This window comes from Dendropsophus ebraccatus, chromosome 1 (genome assembly GCF_027789765.1).
Source record: "Dendropsophus ebraccatus isolate aDenEbr1 chromosome 1, aDenEbr1.pat, whole genome shotgun sequence".
Taxonomy (NCBI): Eukaryota; Metazoa; Chordata; class Amphibia; order Anura; family Hylidae; genus Dendropsophus; species Dendropsophus ebraccatus.
This window is the reverse complement of record NC_091454.1, coordinates 211,728,625-211,754,697: the sequence shown is the minus strand read 5'-3', so window position 1 is coordinate 211,754,697 and position 26,073 is coordinate 211,728,625. Positions and strand designations below refer to the sequence as shown.

The 26,073-nt window shown below is 43.1% G+C and overlaps 1 protein-coding gene and 5 non-coding genes across 6 annotated transcripts; 5 read left to right on the top strand and 1 right to left on the bottom strand.

The window, feature by feature from the left end:
* Nucleotides 1–77: 77 nt before the first annotated feature.
* On the bottom strand, nucleotides 78–8,277 carry ATG4D (autophagy related 4D cysteine peptidase). Its single transcript, XM_069946566.1, has 11 exons — nucleotides 8,024–8,277; nucleotides 6,024–6,256; nucleotides 5,673–5,756; nucleotides 5,331–5,504; nucleotides 3,818–4,139; nucleotides 2,810–2,874; nucleotides 2,594–2,736; nucleotides 2,433–2,511; nucleotides 2,137–2,213; nucleotides 1,446–1,565; nucleotides 78–1,337 (listed from the first exon to the last, which is right to left on the bottom strand). The coding sequence occupies exons 2-11, from the start codon at nucleotides 6,205–6,207 to the stop codon at nucleotides 1,164–1,166; spliced, it is 1,422 nt and encodes a 473-aa protein (XP_069802667.1). The 5' UTR covers nucleotides 6,208–6,256; nucleotides 8,024–8,277; the 3' UTR covers nucleotides 78–1,163.
* A 173-nt stretch (nucleotides 8,278–8,450) lies between these two features.
* On the top strand, nucleotides 8,451–8,591 carry LOC138780761 (U4 spliceosomal RNA). The gene has a single exon (XR_011361347.1). It is a non-coding gene; the product is annotated as a U4 spliceosomal RNA (small nuclear RNA).
* Nucleotides 8,592–11,600: 3,009 nt separating this feature from the next.
* LOC138780784 (U4 spliceosomal RNA) lies at nucleotides 11,601–11,741 on the top strand. Its single transcript, XR_011361349.1, has one exon. It is a non-coding gene; the product is annotated as a U4 spliceosomal RNA (small nuclear RNA).
* Nucleotides 11,742–14,044: 2,303 nt separating this feature from the next.
* Nucleotides 14,045–14,185, top strand: LOC138780807 (U4 spliceosomal RNA). The gene has a single exon (XR_011361352.1). It is a non-coding gene; the product is annotated as a U4 spliceosomal RNA (small nuclear RNA).
* Nucleotides 14,186–15,053: 868 nt separating this feature from the next.
* On the top strand, nucleotides 15,054–15,126 carry TRNAK-UUU (transfer RNA lysine (anticodon UUU)). Its single transcript has one exon. It is a non-coding gene; the product is annotated as a tRNA-Lys (tRNA).
* Nucleotides 15,127–18,487: 3,361 nt separating this feature from the next.
* Nucleotides 18,488–18,560, top strand: TRNAK-UUU (transfer RNA lysine (anticodon UUU)). The gene has a single exon. It is a non-coding gene; the product is annotated as a tRNA-Lys (tRNA).
* Nucleotides 18,561–26,073: the final 7,513 nt, after the last annotated feature.

Genomic DNA, 26,073 nt, shown 5'->3' with positions numbered 1-26,073 from the left:
TCTGGTCCTCTCCATTATGTGCATGTGCTCAGTGGTCCTGGATATTCATGAGCACTGGCACACTCCAACCACCAGCCACTGATTAGCAGTTGTCTATCTATATCTGTAAATAGGCAGTCAGCAGCTGGAGGGTGTGTTGTGGTATAAAGCCTGTAAAACATAAATACGGCCATAGGCTGGGGCTGCATCTAACTTCTTCACCTACTGGTAATCAAATGCTGCACGTTTGAGTCGGACGGACTCTATATACTCGAGATTTGCTCATCTCTAATGATGTATTGATGCAGTTGCATGTAGTGAGTACCTACCTACATCCACTACACTCCCCAATTACCAAGTGTGACCAGAACCCCCTCACCCGGTCCTATGGGGAGTCCCAGTGGTCCAACACTGCTAGAGCCCCTAGTCTACTATAGGTGGGGTGTCCTTGCCCATACAAATAATACAGACCCCCATAATGGAGGTTTTCTAGCTGCCTGATCCTATCACAGTGATCTACTTTTCTCTGAAGACCCTGTTTCTTCTCGTGTCTCTATATATAGTTATAAGCGAGGTCTATGGATGAAACAGTGTCATGGTGCATCAACTATGACTATAGGGGAAGGACTGCTGCACCATCCTATAGTGTGGCGTCCTAGGCCTCCCCTGTAGAGCTGGCTAAAAATGGCTGTATACGCATCATGGAGTGATCTGGCACCCCTCATTCTGGGTGAGGGTACCTGAGGTTAGATCCCAACAGTATGTTATATCTCTCTAAAACCTACTGAACGGAAACTGTGACAATAAAGGAGGTTGTATGGAATTTAAAAAAACAAACAAACTGGAGAAACAGCGCCCCTCTTATGCACAGGCTGTGTGCAGTATTGCAGCTTAGTCCCCTACATTAGAAAAGAGGAGAATTGTAATACCCCACGCAGCCTGTGGTCATGAATGGCGCTGTTTTTTATGACCTGTGCACTTATGCGGCTGCGTCAGTGCAGGATTGTCTAGTCTTCCACCTTGCTGATGGTTGTTAGTGAATGGGGGACACGTCCTCCTCAGCAGTAGACCCCTTCATGAATAAGGACGTGATTAGCCAGAGCTTGACTTGTGCCGTGGCCCATTTAAAAAGATATTGTAACAGCAAGTGGGGGGCACTCCGCCTGTGCACCCCGGACAGTGGGTTATAAGAACTCAAACTCGTCTGAGCTGGGTCTTTGCGCCATTGTACTCCTCTTCCGATGAGCGAGGACGTACGAGGAGAGCGGCAGAACCTCTGCCATGTGGAATTCCTGAGCTTGGCCTTCTGAGATACTGAACACAGGATACTTCTCCTCTGATGATGGAGAACTCAGTACCTGAGGGACGAGAAATACGTCAGGAAAGACCCGGAAACACCGCTGCCAGACAGACACTGTAAAGCAGTATGTCCATGTGTTATCTCTGCAGTAAGTCCTGGCGTGTACCTTTGTCAGATGATCACAAAGTGCTCCAAAATCTGCCCGATCCCTGGCGTAAAAAGCGATTGTGCAGCTGGGATCCATCTTAACAATAGACATCTTACGTGGAGAATTACAGTGAAACGTCTGTGGAGAAAACGTATGCATGTAATGTATGTACATAGTGACTGCATAAGCAGAATAGTGAATGCAGCTCTGGAGTATAATACAGGATAAGTAATGTATGTACACAGTGACTGCATCAGCAGAATAGTGAGTGCAGCTCTGGAGTATAATACAGGATCAGTAATGTATGTACACAGTGACTGCATCAGCAGAATAGTGAGTGCAGCTCTGGAGTATAATACAAGAGGTATCTAAAGATCAGTACAGGATAAGTAATTTAATGTATGTACACAGTGACCTCACCAGCAGAATAGTGAGTGCAGCTCTGGGGTATAATACAGAATGTAACTCAGGATCATTAATGTATGTACAAAGAGACCTCACCAGCAGAATAGTGACAGTAGAATAATACAGGATGTATTGCAGGATCAGTAATGTACAGAGCGACAACTGTGATTAGAAGTATATGTGATATATTGGTTTTTTATATATATATATATATATATATATATATATATATATATTTATTTATTTATATATTATACACACACACACACACACACAGATTTGACAAATCTAAAGCCATACTTACATCTAGAGGAAAGTCATCCATACTGGTGTCTATATACGTCTGGCAGTAATGTGGATCCAGGTACAGCAGGTGGTTATCTGACAATACAAGAACACTACGTTATGCACAGGAATAGGTGACCATGGCTGCCTAGACATGAGCTTATTAATGTGAATGGGGCAGGGCCCAGGTTTCTGGGTACATGACAGGGATGTGGATTAGTAGCGCTGTCAGCGGGGTTTGTCTTATCGCCACCTTTCATTTTCCCTCCTCCATATATAAGAGGAGGACCAGGGATGATATACAGAAGTACTGACCTTGATAACCAATGAAATACAGGGAGTGTTTAGGTTTTCCTCCTATAATGCCCAGGCAAGATGGCATCTGCAGGAACTCCTGAAAATAAGACAAGATTATAAGGCTGATGTTAGTTCTGCAGAGGACAGAGTGTGTAGGGGTCATACACAGCTCCTATTACCTTAATGCACTGCTTATACACAGGATTGAAGTTCTCCCCGCCAAGGCGAACAGGTATGAGGATCATGACCGCTCTTCCTGCAATTCCTGTATCTACACGAGGATCAACTGCATCCAGCAGCTGCTCCACATCGGCCCTGTACACTGAGCAGACACAAAGGGTTAATGATAGTACCCGTCACACCCCCTCAGTCCTGCTCCTCGCCGCACCTCATACCTGTACAGTCCTGAGACACATACACAGACAGCTCCGGGACCTGAAGAGATGTTTCCAGAGCTTTCCTGAAAAGACCAATACAAAATCAATAAAAACCGGCCGGTTAATCTTAGTGATATAATCCTTGTCATTCCCTCCGTGTGATGGTGTATGTGATTTGTAACACGTTTGTAAATCCCCTAAAACGACTCATTACTTCATAAAAACAGCTCTAAAGTGTTGACCACTGTCCACTGCCAGTTGTTAAGGGAAACCTGTCTCTAGTAACAATCAGAGCAAGACAGAACACAAGAAGTGGGGGCAGGGGACAGATCAAACCTGGGGCTGTGTGCAGGAACGGTGAGACTTTCTCTGTGCTCAGCAGTACTGACCATGCAAGGTAGATCAATGCTTCCTTACCATTTTAGTAGTAGCAGTTCAGTGCTTAGTGTAGCCCCTGTCTTGCTGTGCTGCTCATGAAAGTTCCTTCTCAACACAGCAGGTTAGTGGTAAAACCCTCTCCTTGCTATGATCCTGTTGCTGCTGTTTCTTTCCTTTCTGCTCACATAGTACCTTCCAAAGCCAGTGCATCAGTAACCCCTACTCCCTCCACATGTTATCTATAGTGGTGTCCTGTGTAAATCATGCGACAGCACAGTGCAGCCTGTTCACTCCAGTACACTTTCCCCAGCACTAGGTCATCCTGCTGAGACTAGTGGGTAAGTTTGAGGGTAATGTGCAGTAACCAATGGGGTAGTCAGGGAGTACCCTGCATAGACTATTAAAGGGGTTATCCTGGACTATAAAAAGCACAGCTACTTCATTGCAAACACAGCACCACCACTGTCTTTAGGTCGTGTTGTACCTTGAGACAAGAGTGCTGCTGTTTCTGGGAGAAAGCGGCCATATTTCTCTAAGCCTGGATAACCTGAAAGTTGGGGGGTACTCTGCATACTACTGGAGTTTCTCAGGGGGAACATTCGTCAGACCAAGTCGTCTACTATTCTCTGCCCAGCACATTTTCCTCACCTCAGGATGTGAGCCACAATACTGGGGCCATACCAGTCTCCAGCTTTTTTGCCGAGGCTCCCCCCTAACTTCACCATGTGATGGAGACCAAAGGGGGCTTCGGGGTGGTCCGAGAGCCATCGCAGGATGTCCCTGTGGATATCCTCCTGGTGGGGAACTTGTACATGAGGTCTAGGACAGGATGCTGTGCGGGAGTGCTGACGGCGTGAATGAGAGGTAGGTGATGATGTAGAAGAGAGAGAATTATGGGTGGGCGGGGAGGAGGAGCGGAGGGGCTCCATCTCTACTAGAATGGTGCTCAATGCTTCTGGCCACAACCAATCTGAATGAAACAGAGAATAACATAAGTACAGACCGTGTCCAGCTCTACAAAGACAGATGAAAACACATTAACATGTTTTATTATATTCTAATACATAGGAGCGGTATTATAGTAGTTATATTCTTGTACATAGGAGCAGTATTATAGTAGTTATATTCATGTACATAGGGGGTAGTATTATAGTAGTTATATTCTTGTATATAGGGGCAGTATTATAGTAGTTATATTCTTGTACATAGGAGCAGTATTATAGTAGTTATATTCTTGTACATAGGGGGTAGTATTATAGTAGTTATATTCTTGTATATAGGGGGCAGTATTATAGTAGTTATATTCATGTACATAGGGGGTAGTATTATAGTAGTTATATTCTTGTATATAGGGGCAGTATTATAGTAGTTATATTCTTGTACATAGGAGCAGTATTATAGTAGTTATATTCTTGTACATAGGGGGTAGTATTATAGTAGTTATATTCTTGTATATAGGAGCAGTATTATAGTAGTTATATTCCTGTATATAGGGGGCAGTATTATAGTAGTTATATTCTTGTATATAGGAGGCAGTATTATAGTAGTATATTCTTGTATATAGGAGCAGTATTATAGTAGTTATATTCTTGTATATATGAGCAGTATTATAGTAGTTATATTCCTGTATATAGGGGGCAGTATTATAGTAGTTATATTCCTGTATATAGGAGCAGTATTATAGTAGTTATATTCTTGTATATAGGAGCAGTATTATAGTAGTTATATTCCTGTATATAGGGGGCAGTATTATAGTAGTTATATTCTTGTATATAGGGGGCAGTATTATAGTAGTTATATTCTTGTATATAGGAACAGTATTATAGTAGTTATATTATTGTACATAGAGGGCAGTACTACAGAGACAAGTGAAGAGAGCAATAAAGACAACGGGGGGAGATTTATCGAACTGGTTTAAAGTGAAACTGGCTCAGTTGCCCCTAGCAACCAATCAGATTCCCACTTTTTATTCCTCACTGACTTTTTGGAAAATGAAAGATGGAATCTGATTGGTTGCTAGACGCATCTCATCCAATTCTACTATACACCAGTTTAATAAATCTCCCCCAATGTCTTTTGACTGTCCCTGATTGTGGATGTGTAAGGACTGTGTATGGCTGATAGTAAATGTACTTCCAATGAGTAAAGAGGCATTGCTGACCTCGGCGGAGAAAATGTATGAGAAGAGCCTGAGCCAGCAGCATCTGAGCACTCCTGATCATACAGCCCCATCCGCAGTCTGTAGTCAGCTGGGTCCCTTCCAGCGCAGGGAAATCCCGTCTGTACGTCAGCCATACCCTGGAGACAAAGTCCTGCTGAAACCGCTCAATGTCATCTGTGAGGACAGGGGAACATAACAAGGAATAACAGGAATGGGGGTTATACCGTCTATTTTTATTCTTCTTATGAAGATCGAACTAAACGTGGTGCAATCTGTATGTTTTGTGAGATTCCTGTTCTTGTTTGGTTTGTACACATTGTTATCTGGCCGCAACCTTCTCACCTTCGTTTCGGAAGGAGTAGTGTTTGCCCAGCAAATATAAGGGGGTAGACCTGTTGAAATGAGTCTTCATCTTCACCGTCCAACCTGTCCGACAAAATCAGAGAGAAATTACTCTCAAACTAAAATTAGTATGTATATTTCTTTTAGTAGTTATTATTATATCTGCTCTCGGGAAAGCTGGGTGACAACCAATATGGCTGCCATTACAGGGTCAGGCACTTCTAACTAGGAAATCTGAATATTGCCCTCTAAGAATTTGGTAAAGCTGGGTGCCTCCCTATGGTAGCTGCATGTGCACTCTCTGGCACCCAGCTTTCCCAGATGCAGATAAATCCATCACCATCCTCGCACCATATTTGACGCTGTTCCATGCTGTCAGTAGTTTGCTCTTTATCTTATCCACCTCATCGGTCGCGCTCTCTCGTCCAGCTCCTTGGTAACCCATCTGAGGCGGGTCATGGCGGCCACTCAGGTTCCTGCGTCGTTGGCCCTCTGGGCTGCCGTACTGAGTGGCCGCTGGTGACACGGAATTCATTTATCCAGTCTGTTTTCTCATGAAGGTGAAGAGCATGACTGGAGGAACCCTGTGCGGAGGAGAGGAGGGGGATGGGTTGTGTTCACAGATCAAGTCATAATAGCTCTTTGGTATCTAACAGTAACACTGTCTTTGTCACCCATAGCAACCAGAGCTCAGCTTTCAGTCTCTGTTGCTCATAGCAACCAGAGCTCAGTTTTCTCTGTTACTCATAGCAACCAGAGGCTCAGCTTTCAGTCTATGTTGCTCATAGCAACCAGAGGCTCAGCTTTCGGTCTCTGTTGCTCATAGCAACCAATCAGAGGCTCAGCTTTCAGTCTCTGTTGCTCATAGCAACCAGAGGCTCAGCTTTCAGTCTCTGTTGCTCATAGCAACCAGAGGCTCAGCTTTCAGTCTCTGTTGCTCATAGCAACCAGAGGCTCAGCTTTCAGTCTCTGTTGCTCATAGCAACCAGAGGCTCAGCTTTCAGTCTCTGTTGCTCATAGCAACCAGAGGCTCAGCTTTCAGTCTCTGTTGCTCATAGCAACCAGAGGCTCAGCTTTCAGTCTCTGTTGCTCATAGCAACCAGAGGCTCAGCTTTCAGTCTCTGTTGCTCATAGCAACCAGAGGCTCAGCTTTCAGTCTCTGTTGCTCATAGCAACCAGAGGCTCAGCTTTCAGTCTCTGTTGCTCATAGCAACCAGAGGCTCAGCTTTCAGTCTCTGTTGCTCGTAGCAACCAGAGCTCAGTTTTCTCGCTGTTGCTCATAGCAACCAATCAGAACTCAGCATTCAAACTCTGTTGCTCATATCAACCAATCAGAGGCTCAACTTTCAGTCTGTTGCTCATAGCAACCAATCAGCACTCAGCTTTCAGTCTCTGTTGCTCATAGCAACCAATCAGCACTCAGCTTTCAGTCACTGTTGCTCATAGCAACCAGAGGCTCAGCTTTCAGTCTCTGTTGCTCATAGCAACCAATCAGCACTCAGTTTTCAGTCTCTGTTGCTTATACCAACCAATCAGAGCCCAGCTTTTGTGTTTCTAGAACAATTTGAAAAATAAAAGCTAAGCGCTGATTGTTATAGGAAACAAAGACTAACAGCTAAGCACTAATTGGTTGTTATAAGCAACACACAATGAAAACTAAGCTCTGAGTGGTTGTTATGAGCAGCAAGGAGATAAATGAGGCACACAGTGTACTGGACAGCTGCAGAACTTTACACCATATATTATTTAAAGGGATTCTCTAGGACTACTTTATTGACAGCCATTAGTGCTTGATCAATTGGGGGGGGGGGGGGGGGGGTCCTATCTACGGGACCCATATCGATCAGCACAATAAACAGGCCATGTCCGAGTGCAGTACTAGGAGCAGCGTCTGGGCCTATTGTCCTCTCCCCGCTAGACAAATCCATGTGGGTGCACTACAAACCTATTGATGCTGCTATATCTATGTAAGAGTATGTTATGTCATATAACATTGGTCTAGACCCATAATACTCCCTATATATACCATTTACCATAAGTAACAATGAATGTGTTGTGCTATAGGCCTAAAAAAAAAAAAGTTGTAGGACCCCTTTAAGGACTGCACCATCACAGACAGAGGTATTGTCTTGCTGCTACATTAAAACTTATCTTTAAAACTGTTTTTCCTAAGTGGATAACCCCCAGTCCAAGGAAAACCTCCCCAGGACACTGCCCCCCCTGCAAACAAAGCTTCTCTCTGCAGCTCCACACCCCTCTCTCCAGGAATAGACCGCTCCACAAACGACCCAGAAGGTTAAACGCACAACACAGGTCATGTGACCTTTGAACCCCAACACAGCCGACCTCACCTTCTCTTTCCCCAGAGGAAGACCATCGGAAATCACATGCCCATATCAGGTCGGCAATTCACTTCCGCTTCACTTCCGCCCTTCTAACAGAAACTCCCACGAGAGACACTTCCCGGTTTCGCCAATGACGTCAGACGCTGCTGCTATGGCAAAATACATTGAATAACTTTATTGACAGACGCCAGTAAGTCCATACGCGTTGCGTCATCACGACGTAGATGAGCAGAGTCGGCGGTAGGAGCCGTCCTTCCTAATCACGTGATGGGGACGTCAGCGTGACTAAGAGGTGGCGTATTAGCATAAGCTCTCCCATGATGCTCTGCGTGCTGCTCTGTGTCTCTGTCTGCTCTGCGTGCACTCTGCTCCGTCACACTAAGCTGGCTGAGGAGAGCTGGAGCTGTGGCTGGAGCTGTGCAGAGGGTCAGTCAGCTTTGCGCAGTGGCAGTATCATAGCCAATGAGGTTTATCCGAGGCGTGATTATTGCTAATTGAAAACTTTTCCCAATACCCCGCCATGATGACTTGAAATATAGTCAGCACTGGCAATTTTTGACAGTCTCTCAGGAGACTGAACTTTGTTGTGAAAGATAGTCATATAACCTTGAATATACTAAACCAGCATGCTCTCTAGTGATACTGGCTCAGTTGCTCCTAGCAACCAATCAGATTCCACCTTTCATTTTCTAATCAGCCTGTGAGGGATGTAAGGAGGAGCCTGATTGGTTGCTAGGGGCAACTGAGCCAGTTTCACTTTACACCATGTTTGATAACTGTAGCCGCGTGAGAGCTTGTTTTTTGTGCTTTCATTAGCACCATTTTGAAACATGATTGATTTTTTTTATATTATATATTTTTATAATTTTTTTTTTTTTTTTGGGGGGGGGGGGGGGGGGGGGGGCAGATTAACCCCTTCCCGTCAGTAACATGTGTGTATATATATATATATATATATATATATATATATATATATATATATATATATATATATATATATATACACACACGTTCCTGCACTGACGGGGCTTCTGATGTGTGTGGGGTGGCTGCAGTGTGAGCAATCCTGCACACATCAGTGTGCCCGGGGCCGGAGGTAATGAGAGGCAGCTGCGATCCTGCACACATCAGTGTGCCCGGGGCCGGAGGTAATGAGAGGCAGCTGCGATCCTGCACACATCAGTGTGCCCGGGGCCGGAGGTAATGAGAGGCAGCTGCGATCCTGCACACATCAGTGTGCCCGGGGCCGGAGGTAATGAGAGGCAGCTGCGATCCTGCAGCTGCGTCTCATTAACCCCTTATGCTGCGTTTACACGAAACGATAATTGGCCTGATCGTCCGATTAACGATGTCGGAGTAACGTTTTTTTTTTTTCATCACGATCAGCGTTTAGACGGAACGATATATTGTACGGAAAATTAGTGTTGCGATCGCTTAAGCCTATCTCACACATTTTCGGTTAAATCGGCGAACGACTGGTCACACGGAACGATCTGCGGATTTTTTGCGAACGATCAACGACGATTTGAGAACATGTTCAAAGATCAAAATGAACGATTTCTCGCTCGTCGTTTGATCGTTCGCTGCGTTTACACGTACGATTATCGTTCGAATTTGATCGTTATCATGCAAATTCGCGCGATAATCGTTCCGTGTAAACGCAGCATTAAAAGCCGCAATCTATATCTATCGCTGTGTTTAAGGTACTCAGTGACAGAACAAGCATCTGTCATTGAGTGATCAGGACCTCCGTATTTATTACATGGAGCGATAATCAGCTGAATCGGGCCGATTATCGTTCCGTGTAATAGTACCCTTAATCTGACCCGGACTTTTATGCATCAAAGGGCTTTGTCTTGAAGGGGTTAACAAAGTACAAGAATCACAGCTTTTTTTTTTTTTTTAACACGTTCATAATTTCTTATTGTTTAGGTCGTTACGGACGCAGCAATACCTAATATGTATATTTTTATTTAATTTTTTAATGTTTTAAAGAGAATAAGGGCCCTATTCCACAGGAACGATAATCGGCCGAATCAGCCCCCATCCGTGTCGTACGGTCATGATCACCCCGGAGAACGTTTTAAACGACCGCAAAATAATCGTTACACTACATATATCGTTCACGTTCCCACGTGTGTTATGTGTTATCGTTCGCTAAAAAAAAAATCGTGATCGTTAACGAGCGGTCGTTGGAGCGAGATTATGGACGATAATCATTCCGTGGAATAGGGCCTTCAGATCTAAATCAACGATCAACGACACACAAACGATTTTTCGATCGTTGCCTGCAACTGCACAGAACGATTATCATTTAAGTTCGAACGATATAACGATTTTTCGCAGGATAATCGACCCGTGTAATAGGGCCCTTAGACAAATCTAACCCCCTATAGAGCCCGGCACGCTGAGAAGGACGGTGTGTGATACCCTCCTCCTCGTCTAACCTGCCGATAGTTCCCCTTTAAAGGACAACTCCGGCGGGACCCCCCCCCCCCAAAAAAAAACACAGACACACACAGACACCATACTCACCATCCCTCTGGTGACGATCGCCACTCCATTCGCCCGCCGTCCGCCTCACCGTCACCTGCCTCCGCCGTCCAGCGATGTCTCTTGCTTCCGGGTCCATGAGAGAGAAAAGGCTGCCAGTGCGCTTGCGCACCGGCAGCCTTTTCATTGGCTGGAGCGCATCACATGGCTTCCAGCAAGCTCAGCCAATCAGGGCTGAGCAAGCTGGAAGCCATGTGATGCGCTCCAGCCAATGAAAAGGCTGCTGGTGCGCATGTGCACCAGCAGCCTTTTCTCTCCCATTCACTCTCAATGAAGACGCCGAAGAGGAAGAAGACCCGAACCACCCCCCAGCTCTGATGTCACCCGACACCAGAGAAGAGGACCGTGACGACCGTAATAGGTAATGTATACATTCTTTAACTTCCGGGGTGGGGGGTTGGAAAGTGGGGGAAGGGGGCCAGACCGGGTATTTAACCACATTACAAAGTTATATAACTTTGTAATGTGTGTTAAATAAGCAAAAAAATAATTTCGCCGGAGTTGTCCTTTAATGAATGCTGTGAAAAGGATTTTTGCCAGTCACTAAGAGGTTAAAATAAGGGCAATTGTTTGCCATTAAATGTCAGCCATATCCTTTCTGCATTCTCAATCCACTCCCTGGTTTTGGTTGCAAACTGCTGACCAAAAATACTGTGTGCGCCACCACAGCCTAAATATGTTACTTTTAACCCTTTAATTGACCAATTGTCATTTTAACATTTTTTAAAGGGATATTCCCATCTGAGTTTGTTTTCGCCTGTCCATTTATTGCAGGGTGTTCTCTGGACGGGACATCAGATGGAAAGGTATAAAAAACCTATAAAAAAAAACCCGCCTGTACTAATACAGTGAAGGAACTGAAAGGAAGTCATCCTCCCCACCCCCAGCATGTGGGCTTTGTTTCTTCCCTCATCAGGGAGGGGCTGCATTAGCATATCTACTCCCAGAATCCTTTGCTGCACAGGGTGGTTACTCCACAATGTGTACAGAGTCCCAGGGATGGAGGGTGCAGCTTCTTCCAATCACCCTCAGCTTTGCGCAGTGGCAGTATCATAGCCAATGAGGTGTATCCGAGGCGTGATTATTGCTAGTTGAAAACTTTTCCCAATACCCCGCCATGATGACTTGAAATATAGTCAGCACTGGCAATTTTTGACAGTCTCTCAGGAGACTGAATTTTGTTGTGAAAGATAGTCATATAACCTTGAATATACTAAACCAGCATGCTCTCTAGTGACACTGGCTCAGTTGCCTCCTAGCAACCAATCAGATTCCACCTTTCATTTTCTAAACAGTCTGTTAGGGATGTAAGGAGAAACCTGATTGGTTGCTAGGGGCAACTGAGCCAGTTTCACTTTACACCATGTTTGACAACTGTAGCCACGTGAGAGCTTGTTTTTTGTGCTTTCATTAGCACCATTTTGAAACATGATTGATTTTTTTTATATTTTTATAATTTATTTTTTTTTGGGAGGGGGGACAGATTAACCCCTTCCCATCAGTAACATGTATATATATATATATATATATATATATATATATATATACACGTTCCTGCACTGACGGGGCTTCTGATGTGTGTGGGGTGGCTGCAGTGTGAGCGATCCTGCACACATCAGTGTGCCTGGGGCCGGAGGTGATGAGAGGCAGCTGCGATCCTGCACACATCAGTGTGCCCGGGGCCGGAGGTAATGAGAGGCAGCTGCGATCCTGCACACATCAGTGTGCCCGGGGCCGGAGGTAATGAGAGGCAGCTGCGATCCTGCAGCTGCGTCTCATTAACCCCTTATGCTGCATTTACACGAAACGATAATTGGCCTGATCGTACGATTAACGATGTCGGAGTAACGTTTTTTTTTTTTCATCACAATCAGCGTTTAGACGGAACGATATATTGTACGGAAAATTAGTTTTGCGATCGCTTAAGCCTGTCTCACACATTTTTGGTTAAATCGGCGAACGACTGGTCACACGGAACGATCTGCGGATTTTTTGCGAACGATCAACGACGATTTGAGAACATGTTCAAAGATCAAAATGAACGATTTCTCGCTCGTCGTTTGATCGTTCGCTGCGTTTACACGTACGATTATCGTTCGAATTTGATCGTTATCGTGCAAATTTCGCGCGATAATCGTTCCGTGTAAACGCAGCATTAAAAGCCGCAATCTATATCTATCGCTGTGTTTAAGGTACTCAGTGACAGAACAAGCATCTGTCATTGAGTGATCAGGACCTCCGTATTTATTACATGGAGCGATAATCAGCTGAATCGGGACGATTATCGTTCCGTGTAATAGTACCCTTAATCTGACCCGGACTTTTATGCATCAAAGGGCTTTGTCTTGAAGGGGTTAACAAAGTACAAGAATCACAGTTTTTTTTTTTTTTTCAACACGTTCATAATTTCTTATTGTTTAGGTCGTTACGGACGCAGCAATACCTAATATGTATATTTTTATTTAATTTTTTAATGTTTTAAAGAGAATAAGGGCCCTATTCCACAGGAACGATAATCGGCCGAATCAGCCCCCATCCGTGTCGTACGGTCATGATCACCCCGGAGAACGTTTTAAACGACCACAAAATAATCGTTACACTACATATATCGTTCACGTTCCCACGTGTGTTATGTGTTATCGTTCGCTAAAAAAAAAAATCGTGATCGTTAACGAGCGGTCGTTGGAGCGAGATTATGGACGATAATCATTCCGTGGAATAGGGCCTTCAGATCTAAATCAACGATCAACGACACACAAACGATTTTTCGATCGTTGCCTGCAACTGCACAGAACGATTATCATTTAAGTTCGAACGATATAACGATTTTTCACAGGATAATCGACCCGTGTAATAGGGCCCTTAGACAAATCTAACCCCCTATAGAGCCCGGCACGCTGAGAAGGACGGTGTGTGATACCCTCCTCCTCGTCTAACCTGCCGATAGTTCCCCTTTAATGACTGCTGTGAAAAGGATTTTTGCCAGTCACTAAGAGGTTAAAATAAGGGCAATTGTTTGCCATTAAATGTCAGCCATAGCCTTTCTGCATTCTCAATCCACTCGCTGGTTTTGGTTGCAAACTGCTGACCAAAAATACTGTGTGCGCGACCACAGCCTAAATATGTTACTTTTAACCCTTTAATTGACCAATTGTCATTTTAACATTTTTTAAAGGGATATTCCCATCTGAGTTTGTTTTTGCCTGTCCGTTTATTGCAGGGCGTTCTCTGGACGGGACATCAGATGGAAAGGTATAAAAAACCTATAAAAAAACCCGCCTGTACTAATACAGTGAAGGAACTGAAAGGAAGTCATCCTCCCCACCCCCAGCATGTGGGCTTTGTTTCTTCCCTCATCAGGGAGGGGCTGCATTAGCATATCTACTCCCAGAATCCTTTGCTGCACAGGGTGGTTACTCCACAATGTGTACAGAGTCCCAGGGATGGAGGGTGCAGCTTCTTCCTATCCCCCTCAGCTTTGTGCAGTGGCAGTATCATAGCCAATGAGGTGTATCCGAGGCGTGATTATTGCTAGTTGAAAACTTTTCCCAATACCCCGCCATGATGACTTGAAATATAGTCAGCACTGGCAATTTTTGACAGTCTCTCAGGAGACTGAATCTCTTATGTGCAATAGAAGATAATATATTAGAGTGATTCTAGAAATGTTGTGATCTGGTTTGTCTTTCCTGTATTATATATATATATATATATATATATATATATATATATATAACAGTGGTGCCTTGGATTAGGAGCATTATTTGTACTGGGACCGCGCTTGTAATCCAAATCCACTCTTACACCAAAGCAAATTTTCCCATAAGAAATAATAGAAATGCAGACAATTGGTTCCACACTCCCAAAAATAATAAATAATTATTCTGAATATCATGTAAAACAGATGAAACAAACATTCAGAAACAGCAGAATATGTGATATTATAAGTTACTGTACAGTAATGGAGAGGATGGGAAACACAAGAGCTGACAGAGACTGCAGGGAGCATGAAGGAATGAGCAGGACAGATGTGGGCACATACATGCAGCGCTCTCTGTCCGGGGAGAGAAGGGTTACAGCTATCAAGAGATTACCCCCACAGTCCTGTCCCCTGATGTAAGCCCCAGCCTGAAGTGGATCTGCTATGATTTGGAAGGTGAGGGAGACTTCCTGGGTCAGAGTACAGTGCTGTAGACCCCGCTATGCAGACCATGCCCCTCCTCCACTCCCCGTCCCACCCAGTACAAGGAGCTCTTAAACCAAAGCAATGCTCTTATACCAAGTCACAATTTTTTAAAACTGTGAGCTCTTAAACCAAAACGCTCCTAAACCAAGTTACTCTTAAATCAAGGTACCACTGTATATAGAGTGTATATACATGGTTGGTTATAGGAAACTCAACACCCAGTGGGGGGCAGGGCTGTTTCTGCTGATGGTGTCTGACCACATTCCTGTGCACTGTTTGTTTTCTTGCTTAGTCAGAGCCCGGATAGCTCAGTCGGTAGAGCATCAGACTTTTAATCTGAGGGTCCAGGGTTCAAGTCCCTGTTCGGGCGCTTACTTTTAGTAAGGAAAGAATGATAGTTCAGTGGTATAATAGCATTCCGTTCACAATTATAGGTGAACAATGACTAAACATAACCCAGCGAACAGCTACGAGAAAGCTTGTATACATCCACCCATACATCCTAAACAGTCTGACAGCTATGTCTCTCGTTCACCCCGTACACTCGATTGTTTAGCTTAGCTGAACGTTCACGTGTTGTGAATGGGGAAAGGAATCCAACGTGCCAGACCTATATCTCCCCAAAAGAGGAGAAGGTGGGCGGCAGCGAGGACCCCCTTAGACAACAGAGTCTGGTCCTGCCAAATTTGTCAGGGTCGGACGACTTTAGAGTGTGTGGGGATTTACCATGATTTATGCCTGCTCGTAAATCATCACAAAAATCTACACCTCAGGAGCCGAGTGTCATATGGACAGTTCTGTGTTGGCTTTAGAGAAGGATTTAGGGGCAGTGATTTCTGACAGCCTTAAAAGGAGTCACCAGTGCAGCCAGGCGGTAGGAAAGCAAATTATATATATATATATATATATATATATATATATATATATATAGGTATGCTGGGCTGTATATATAATGGTATGCTGGGCTGTTTATATAATGGTATGCTGGACTGTATATATATATATATATATATATATATATATATAATGGTATGCTGGGCTGTATATATAATGCTATGCTGGGCTGTATATATATATGGTATGCTGGGCTGTATATATAATGCTATGCTGGGCTGTATATATATAATGGTATGCTGGGCTGTATATGCATATATATAATGGTATGCTGGACTGTATATATATATATATATATATATATATATATATATATATATATATATATATAATGGAATGCTGGGCTGTATATATAATGGTATGCTGGGCTGTATATGTATATATAATGGTATACTGGGCTATATATACACTAGCGTTCAAAAGTTTGGGGTCACATTGAAATGTCCTTATTTTTGAAGGAAAAGCACTGTACTTTTCAATGAAGATAACTTTAAACTAGTCCTAACTTTAAACAAATACACTCTATACATTGCTAATGTGGTAAATGACTATTGTAGCTGAAAATGTCTGTTTTTTGGTGCAATATCTACTGTACATAGGTGTATAGAGGCCCATTTCCAGCAACTATCACTCCAGTGTTCTAATGGTACAATGTGTTTGCTCATTGGCTCAGAAGGCTAATTGATGATTAGAAAACCCTTGTGCAATCATGTTCACACATCTGAAAACAGTCTAGCTCGTTACAGAAGCTACAAAACTGACCTTCCTTTGAGCAGATTGTGTTTCTGGAGCATCACATTTGTGGGGTCAATTAAACGCTCAAAATGGCCAGAGAAAGAAAGAGAACTTTCATCTGAAACTCGACAGTCTATTCTTGTTCTTAGAAATGAAGGCTATTCGATGCAAGAAATTGCTAAGAAATTGAAGATTTCCTACAACGGTGTGTACTACTCCCTTCAGAGGACAGCACAAACAGGCTCTAACCAGAGTAGAAAAAGAAGTGGGAGGCCGCGTTGCACAACTAAGCAAGAAGATAAGCACATTAGAGTCTCTAGTTTCAGAAACAGACGCCTCACAGGTCCCCAACTGGCATCTTCATTAAATAGTACCCGCAAAACACCAGTGTCATCATCTACAGTGAATAGGCGGCTGCGGGATTTTGGGCTTCAGGGCAGAGTGGCAAAGAAAAAGCCATATCTGAGACTGGCCAATAAAAGAAAAAGATTAAGATGGGCAAAAGAACACAGACATTGGACAGAGGAAAACTGGAAAGAAGTGTTGTGGACGGATGAACCCAAGTTTGAGGTGTTTGGATAACAAAGAAGAACGTTTGTGGGACGCAGAACAAATGAAAAGATGCTGGAAGAATGCCTGACGCCATCGGTTAAGCATGGTGGAGGTAATGTGATGGTCTGGGGTTACTTTGGTGCTGGTAAGGTGGGAGATTTGTACAAGGTAAAAGGGATTCTGAATAAGGAAGGCGATCACTCTGCACCGCCATGCCATACCCAGTGGGCAGCGCTTGATTGGAGCCAATTTCATCCTACAACAGGACAATGACCCTAAACACACCTCCAAATTGTGCAAGAACTATTTACAGCAGAAGCAGCAGCTGGTATTCTATAGGTAATGGAGTGGCCAGCGCAGTCACTAGATCTGAACCCCATTAAGCTGTTGTGGGAGCAGCTTGACCGTATGGTACGCCAGAAGTGCCCATCCAACCAATCCAACTTGTGGGAGCTGCTTCTAGAAGCGTGGGGTGCAATTTCTCCAGCTTACCTCAACAGATTAATAGCTAGAATGCCAAAGGTGTGCAATGCTGGAATTGCTGCAAAAGGAGGATTCTTTGACGAAAGCAAAGAGTGTTGGAGTGTTGCTCATATGTTTTGAATAAATCACAGTTCACTTTTACGTCAACCTTGTGTGCTGCGGAATTTCTACTTATATATTTGAACGGTCTGAAGTCAGGACCCCGACCGCTGGCACCTGCATCTCTGCTACAAGCTGTGCTGCTCACTTTCTTCTATATATATATATATATATATATATATATATATATATATATATATAGTGGAATGCTGGGCTGTATATATATAATGGTATGCAGGGCTCTATATATATAATGGTATGCTGGGATGTATATATAAGGGTATGCTGGGCTGTATATACATAATGGTATGCTGGGCTGTATGTATATATAATAGTATGCTGGGATGTATACATATAATGGTATGCTGGGCTGTATATACATAATGGTATGCTGGGCTGTATATATATATATAATGGTATGCTGGGATGTATATATATAATGGTATGCTGGGCTGTATATATATAATGGTATGCTTGGCTGTTTATATAATGGTATGCTGGGCTGTGTATATAATGGTATGCAGGGCTGTATATACATAATGGTATGCTGGGCTGTATATATAATGGTATGCTGGGCTGTATAGCTAGAGGTATAACCAGTAGGAAGAGGAAGATTGTGATCCCTCTACTACTACTGAAAGAGTAGTAGATGCTTGGAACAAACTTCCAGCAGATGTGGTAAGTAAATCTACAATAAGAGAATGTAAAACTGCCTGATATATACATATATCTATCCTAAGATAATATGAAGAGAAATGCTAAAACAGCAGACTAGATGGACCCAGTGGTCTTTTTATGCCGACAATCTTGTATGTCCCCCTATAGGTCTCATTGTAGATAAATGTTTCATGTGATGTATGTCTGACGGCAACATCCACAGCAAAGTCAGCCATTCTATCCTATAGTCACATAGCTACTGGAGTTAGCCATTTTGTTGGGAAATGTGTACTACCTCGCGGCTCCATGGAGCCCGGATAGCTCAGTCGGTAGAGCATCAGACTTTTAATCTGAGGGTCCAGGGTTCAAGTCCCTGTTCGGGCGACTGCTTTTTATAAAGGAGGTGGGCGGACAGGAAGCTTCACTTACATATCACAATTATAAATAAACACCTTTTTTTAACAAAGAAAATAGAAGAACAATACAAGTGTATGTAAACTCTCAAACGATCAACGATTTCACATTGGTCGTTTAATCATTGTCTGCTATTACACAAAACATTTATTGTTTAACTCTGAACGATCTAAAGATTTTTCGAATGATAATCGACCTGTGTAATATGGCCCTTACTCATCTCTTCAATCTATCCCTAACTACTGGCACCTTTCCCTCTTCATATAAACATCATCCTCAAAAAGCCTTCCCTAAACCTTTCCTCCTTATCCAGCTACCGCCCCATCTCACTTCTCTCCTTTGCCTCAAAACTTATTGAACAACATGTCCACTTTGATATGCCCTTCCACTTTCCATCCAGCTCTTCCTCTTCAACCACCTACAATCTCAGTACTGCCCCCGCCATTATACAGAAACCGCCCTCACCAAAGTGGGCAATGACCTGCTAACTGCCAGAACCTCACCCCAATTCTCTGTGCTCCTTCTCCTTGACCTATCCTCTGCCTTTGACACCGTCACCCATTCCCTCCTCCTACAATCTGTTTCATCCCTTAACCTCATGTGGTGGTTGGCTGCCGTGTGGTGTTGCAGCTGCGACCAGTCACTTGCTAGATGGTACTGTGTGACTCCACTACTGTGGTGGTTGGCGCTAACTCAGCACCCAGGGATGAAGGCACACCTGCTTTCAGTTTTTTTTTGTGTAGGTAGAGAGACTCCAAACCCAATCTAGTACTGTGCTCTGCCAGAACTTTAGAAAAAGAAGAATACTTGAGAATACTTGAAAGAAGAAGAATACTCGTGCCCGTGTTTTGACCTTTGTCACTATACCACCTTTCGTCTTGCAGTGTCAAGTTACCCGTCCTATCAGGGTGACACAAGCCCCAGACCTTGTTACCTGAGTTGAGCAAGGTGTCCAAGGTATCTGGTCCAAGGTATCTGGTTTCACCTACACTGCGAGATAGAGACTGTAGGCGCTTTGGAGATACAAGCTTTTGCGAGGGGTGTTCAGACACATTCAGTGTCTTGCACACCACCTCGCCTCCCCGCCCCCTCACTGTTTGCGTCTCTCAAGGCTCAGTTGTAGGGCCTCTTCTCCTCTCCATCTACACCCCCCCCCTTATTCTTAGTTTATGTTATTTAATAAAGTTTAGTAAGAGAGTGGTCCACTAATATGGTTTCTATGATCCTTACTTTTGTGGGCCAAACACATTTCAATAATGAAGAACGGGTGAGAAGTGATATGCTGGCTCGTTTCTATCCTGGAACTACCTATGTCCACCACTCCTGTTTGAATAACAACTCTCAGAATGCCCTAAAGTTAGGAAGCTCTATTTCCACTATACCGTCACATTTTTACTAACCAAATCCAGTAAATCAAGACCAATATTACCAAAATACAAGCCAATGGCTCCTCACTGCAATTTTAACTGTATGTGCTCCAGATCAGGGTCACATACAGTTAAAAAACAAGGTGCAGTACCTGGCAACCGAGTGGGCTACCCCCCTAAATTTGCCCAAGTGTTGATGCTAGCCCATTTGAGCTTGGCACCCACCAGGGGTTTCACCAGTCTCCCGTTAAGACAATACGAGCCTGTAGGTCAGGGGTCAGTATACCTGTATACTGAGCTGCGCTGCTCCGCTCTGCACAGTAACTATGAACACTCATAGTTACCGTGCAGCAGCACTGACAGAGAGGGAGTCATCAAGTCACAAGAGGGGAAGAGAAGAGGAGATGCTAGGACCCAGGTGAGTATAAGTGTTTATTTTTTTATTCCATATACTATATGGGAGGGGGAGCACAGGGGGGCTATATACTACTAGGGAGTGCACAGGGGGCTATATACCACTGAGGGAGCGCACAGGGGGGCTTTATACTACTGGGGAAGCATACAGGGGTCTATATACTACTGGAGGAGCGCACAGGGGACTATATGCTACTGGAGAAGCGCACAGGGGTCTATATACTACTGGGGGAGTGTACAGGGGGGCTATTTACTACTGATGTTCAGCTTGGACCTTCACCTGACAATAGACCCCGGTAAGTGGACCCTAACTAAAAATTGTTGAGTACCCCTGCTGTAGGTGTACATCACAACCTGAGGACTATTTCAGTATTAGTAACATATATATAATATGCAAAGTGCTGCGCCATGAGCAGTCACAGGTAACATAACCTTTAAGCTACTGAAGTTTGCTTTTCATTCGGAAAAGTGTATCACATGTGGCTCTCACGGAGCCCGGATAGCTCAGTCGGTAGAGCATCAGACTTTTAATCTGAGGGTCCAGGGTTCAAGTCCCTGTTTGTTGTCTTTTTGGGCTCAACAACAACTGTAACGTCACTCAACTGTACCAGCAAACAGGATTACATGATATATTTTCTGTTTTACAACCCCAGGAAAGTAATGGACACCTGTAACTCCCTTCTCTGTCCCCCACATCCCTCATCTCTGCTGAGGACTGTACCACACACTTCAAACACAATGTTTTTTTTTTTTTTTTTTTTTTTCAATTTTTTTATTTTTATTTTATCATTTCATTTTCAAATAAAAACACAATACAAATAAAAACATCCAATAAAGGGAAATACAAAAATTCATCTACTACCATGTTCTCCCCACCTACCCAACCCTCCCTATTCCCTTTGCCGCTGGGGGGGAAAATAAAAAATAAAGAAATATAAACATCATAAATAAAACATCTCATATTTCTGTACACACGCTCTCCATTTTTCATAAGTCGGAGGTTGTGGGGACATCCACGCTCTTACAATCACAAGCCTGGCGTAAAATAACAACCTGCCCAATTTCTCCCTCTGTTTTCTCGAGACCTTAATTCCAGAGGTATCTCCTAAGATAATAGTAACTGGAGAACAGGGTACTTCAGTTTGCTCTTTATTTGTTATCTCTTGAAGCACAGGTTTCCAAAAACTATCCAATTCTGAGCAGGTCCACATCATGTGTCCAAAGTCCGCCTCCAGGTAATCACACCTCGGGCACCGACATGACCCTTGCTCCTTAAACTTAGCCAGAAACCTAGGAGTATAATACAGCCTATGCACCAGATTAAACTGTATCATACGATGATTCCCTGATTTAGATACTTTTCTTACATTCAGAAATATCTGTCTCCATTTTTCTTCACTTATTTGCCCAATTTCTTGCTCCCATTTTCCCCTACTCCCACTGGAGACCTCCTTCCTTGCTAACAGATATCTATAAATGAAAGACACCACTTTCCGTTTAATTAGAGAGCCCCTGATCTTATCTACCAGCCCATCCCCCTCTATCTTCAATCCCTGCTTATTCACACATTCTACCAGGGCAGAGTATAATTGGGCATAATCTAGCCAGTATTTACTTGGCACATTAAACTCTTCTTGTATTCGCGCCCATTTCTTAACCCTCCCTTCCCACATAATATCTGATAAGTACCGTACTCCCGCGTTAAACAGACCAGTGCTTATATCTAGCCCTTTCGTACCCAGAGACTTATTTAGCCATAAGGGGGTGAAACCAAAAGTCCCCTCAATTCCCAACATCCTTCTCACTGACTTCCAAACCCTATACAAATCCGTTACCATGACTCTCTTCTTCCCCTTATCTTGGGCTAGTATCCCCATTTCCATCTTCTGTATTATATCTAGTTCATTCCAGTACCCATTACCTCCCAATTGGCCAAAAAAAAACTATTTGTGGTGTCCCTAGTAAACCAATAAAGCTGGGATGCTAGGTAATATAATTTCATGTCTGGGATACCCAACCCTCCCTTCTCCAGAGGCATAGTAAGGACATCCAGCTTTATTCTTACTCTCCTTCTTCCCCAAATTAAGTCGTTTATTAGTTTTTTAATTCTCCTGAAGTATTTGTCACCTATCCAGGTGGGAGCTACCCCAAAGACAAACAATAACTTGGGGAGGAGGATAGTTCTTAACAATACAATCCTATCCATTCTAGTAAGGGGCAGCCTATGCCACACTAACACCTTTCTCTCCAGTTCACTTATCGTCCTCTTAAGATTTAACTCATTAAACTGTTCGATCCTATTTGTTATATGGATCCCCAGGTACTTAAACCCTTCATCCTTATTAAGCACTCTCACTGGGAGTCCACAGCTCCAGATAAAAGTAAAAAATCTTTATTAGAAAATCCTCTTAAAATCCATACATGCAGATAATAAACACGCCGACGCGTTTCAGGACAATGGTCCCTTAATCATGGCAAATTCATAATGGGTATTACAGCCTTTTTATAAGAGGATATGACCATATGTTACAAAGTGTACGCCCCACAGAGGGAGGAGAAAAAGTCACATGTTACTAACAGGTGTTTACAAATGAATTAGACAAATGCAATTTATACAAATAAATTTACAAAAAATACATATATACAAACGGAATGGGTATTAATACAAGGAGAAACAACTCAGTTTTGGATCTTGCGTTTATGCACACGCATTCCAAATGGCCTCAATTATAGAAATGATCTCTTTCATTTACTGAGTTGTTTCTCCTTGTATTTATACCCATTCCGTTTGTATATATGTATTTTTTGTAAATTTATTTGTATAAATTGCATTTGTCTAATTCATTTGTAAACACCTGTTAGTAACATGTGACTTTTTCTCCTCCCTCTGTGGGGCGTACACTTTGTAACATATGGTCATATCCTCTTATAAAAAGGCTGTAATACCCATTATGAATTTGCCATGATTAAGGGACCATTGTCCTGAAACGCGTCGGCGTGTTTTTTATCTGCATGTATCGATTTTAAGAGGATTTTCTAATAAAGATTTTTCACTTTTATCTGGAGCTGTGGACTTCCACTTCTTACTCATTGCCACCAGATCTAATGAGGACCAGCACTACTGACTACTGCACACACAGTGAGCTGATTTGCTTCTCTATGTTCCTACTCTCACTGGGAGATCTCCGAAATGCAGATCAGAACCCACTGGCATAAGAATAGATTTATCCCAGTTGATTAACATTCCCGAGAATCTCCCATTAGTTTGAATGAGCTCTATAGTCCTAGGAACCGCTCTCACCGGGTCCTTAAGGAAGAAAAGAATGTCATCCGCATAGAGTGTCACTCTGTCCCCTCCACCCCTCGCCCTGAACCCTTCTATCACTAAATCAATCCTTATCTGGGAGGCCAAGGGCTCCATACAGAGGGCGAAGAGAAGAGGGGAGAGGGGACACCCCTGCCTAGTACCTCTCTCTAACTGAAAACAAGAAGAGTTCTGACCATTAACCATAACTGCGGCTTTAGGATCCCTATAGAGTATTTTTATCATTCCTATAAATTTGGGCCCAAATCCAAACTTATTAAGAACTTCCCACAGATACTCCCACTCCACCCTGTCAAACGCCTTAGCTGCGTCCAAAGACAGGATGGAGTGGGAGGTCGGGGCCTCCAGTAATTGCATATTTTCAAAAACTCTTCTGACATTGAACTTGGCCATTCTCCCGGGAATAAACCCTGACTGATTCTTGTGAACCAGTTCTCCCATTATATTATTTAACCGATTGGCCAACACTCTTGCGAAGATCTTAGCGTCAGTGTTTATTAATGATATTGGTCTATACGACTCTAGCAACAAACCATCCTTCCCCCCCTTTAAAATTAATGTTATTAAGCCTCTCTCATTAAGGGCGATAAATAACCCACATCAATTGAATGATTTAAGGCTTCCAAAAGGGGAGGGAACAACTCCTCTTTATGTTCTTTATACAGGCTATAAGGGATACCATCCATACCCGGGGATTAACCCCTTCTAATGCATTCTTCAGCTCTTCTAAGTTCAGGGGTTTATCTAAGTTATCCCTTTGTTCTTCTGTTACCCTAGGCAGCTCAATCCCCTCCAGATATTCCAGCAAGTCCTTCTTCTCATATCTAACCTCCGAGTGGTATAGGTTTTTAAAGAAATTTACAAACTGTATTAATATATCACTACCATTTACTATGTGACCAGAGTGAGTCTTAATCGCAGATATGTTCCTATTCGCCTCCTGATTTCTGATTATTGCCATTAAGCCCTTATTTGGTACTCCTGCCCCTAAGAATCTTCTCTTCCAGAGAAAGCCTGCCTGATTCTTAGCCTTTTGGAATAGATAATTATGAAGCTCTTCCTGTTTCTCAATTAAGTTATTTCTCAATTCTGGGGATGGTCTGCTCATAAACTCCTCCTCACTCTCTTGAACCTTCCTTTTAAGCCCCTCTTCCCTATTCCTAAAATCTTTCCTTAATTTACTAATTACCCCAAAATATTTACCCCTGATATAAGCCTTAAGCATATCCCAAACCATGTGTGGTGAGGCTGTGTTTTTATTTATTTCCCATATTTCTTTAAATTCCTTCCCAATGTCACCCTTTTGCTCAATCAAATCCAGCCAATGACTATTTAGTCTAATGGGCCTAATAACTTTATCAGTGCGCGTGATTATCTCAGCTAAAATAGGTGAGTGATGAGACAAACTCCTTACTAAGTGATCTATCTTTCCTATCCTTCTAAGCATATAATTATTAACTAGAATCATATCTATTCTTGAAAATATTTTATTTGTTCTATTCCAACAAGTGTATGTCCTACCATAAGGGTTTCTCATCCTCCACACATCTATTAACCCGTGTTCCCTAACAATATCAACTAGAGGTGACTTATTCTGTGTTTGTTTCCCCAAATCATTAATTCTCCTCCTATCAATCAGTTCGTCCATGACGATATTAAAACCTCCAACCACCAAAACCGGACAACCCACGTACTCCTTGGTGAATTTGAATAACAGCTCAAGGACTTGCCTTTTGAAAGGAGGAGGAATATAAACCACAGCAATTATACACTCAACCCCCTCTAATCTTCCGTGTAAAAAGACAAATCTCCCGTCCATATCCACTTTTTTATTTTTTAACACCCAATTAATTTTGTTATGTACAAAAATAGCTACCCCCCGTGAGTAATTAGAGTAAAGCGAGTGATACTGAGCAGACCAACATCCCTTTGTGAACCTATGGGCAGTGTCGCATGTGAAATGTGTTTCAGTTAGGGCCACAATCGCAGGCAAAAAAATTTTTATATATTGAAATATTGCCAACCTTTTGTTTCTGTCCCCCAACCCCCTAACATTCCAACACAGAATTTTTACCATATGAAAACAAACAAAAATAAATGATCCCCCCTCCCCCAGCGGCCCCTCCCTACCTCCCCCCCAACCCCCCTTTGACCCCAAAAGGAAAGACCCATTGGAGTCTCTTAACCTTAGCAAAACCCTTGTTCCTTCTTTTCATTATTATTACATCAGCATTATTACCTCAGTAACCCTTTTGCTCTAGCCACTCATTGGCTTCACCAGGGGAATTAAAAAAACGTGACTGCTCCTCATATATTATCCTCAGTTTTGCCGGAAACAAAAGAGAGTATTTAATATTATGATCTCTCAGCCTCTTTT

Excerpts from the sequence above, each read along its gene's own strand:
- ATG4D (XM_069946566.1), bottom strand. The coding sequence starts at position 6,207 with ATGAATTCCGTGTCACCAGCGGCCACTCAGTACGGCAGCCCAGAGGGC. Across the intron at positions 2,512-2,593 it reads TGTATAAGCAGTGCATTAAG|GAGTTCCTGCAGATGCCATC; the intron begins GTAATAGGAGCT and ends TCTTATTTTCAG. Across the intron at positions 1,338-1,445 it reads TTTGTGATCATCTGACAAAG|GTACTGAGTTCTCCATCATC; the intron begins GTACACGCCAGG and ends CTCGTCCCTCAG.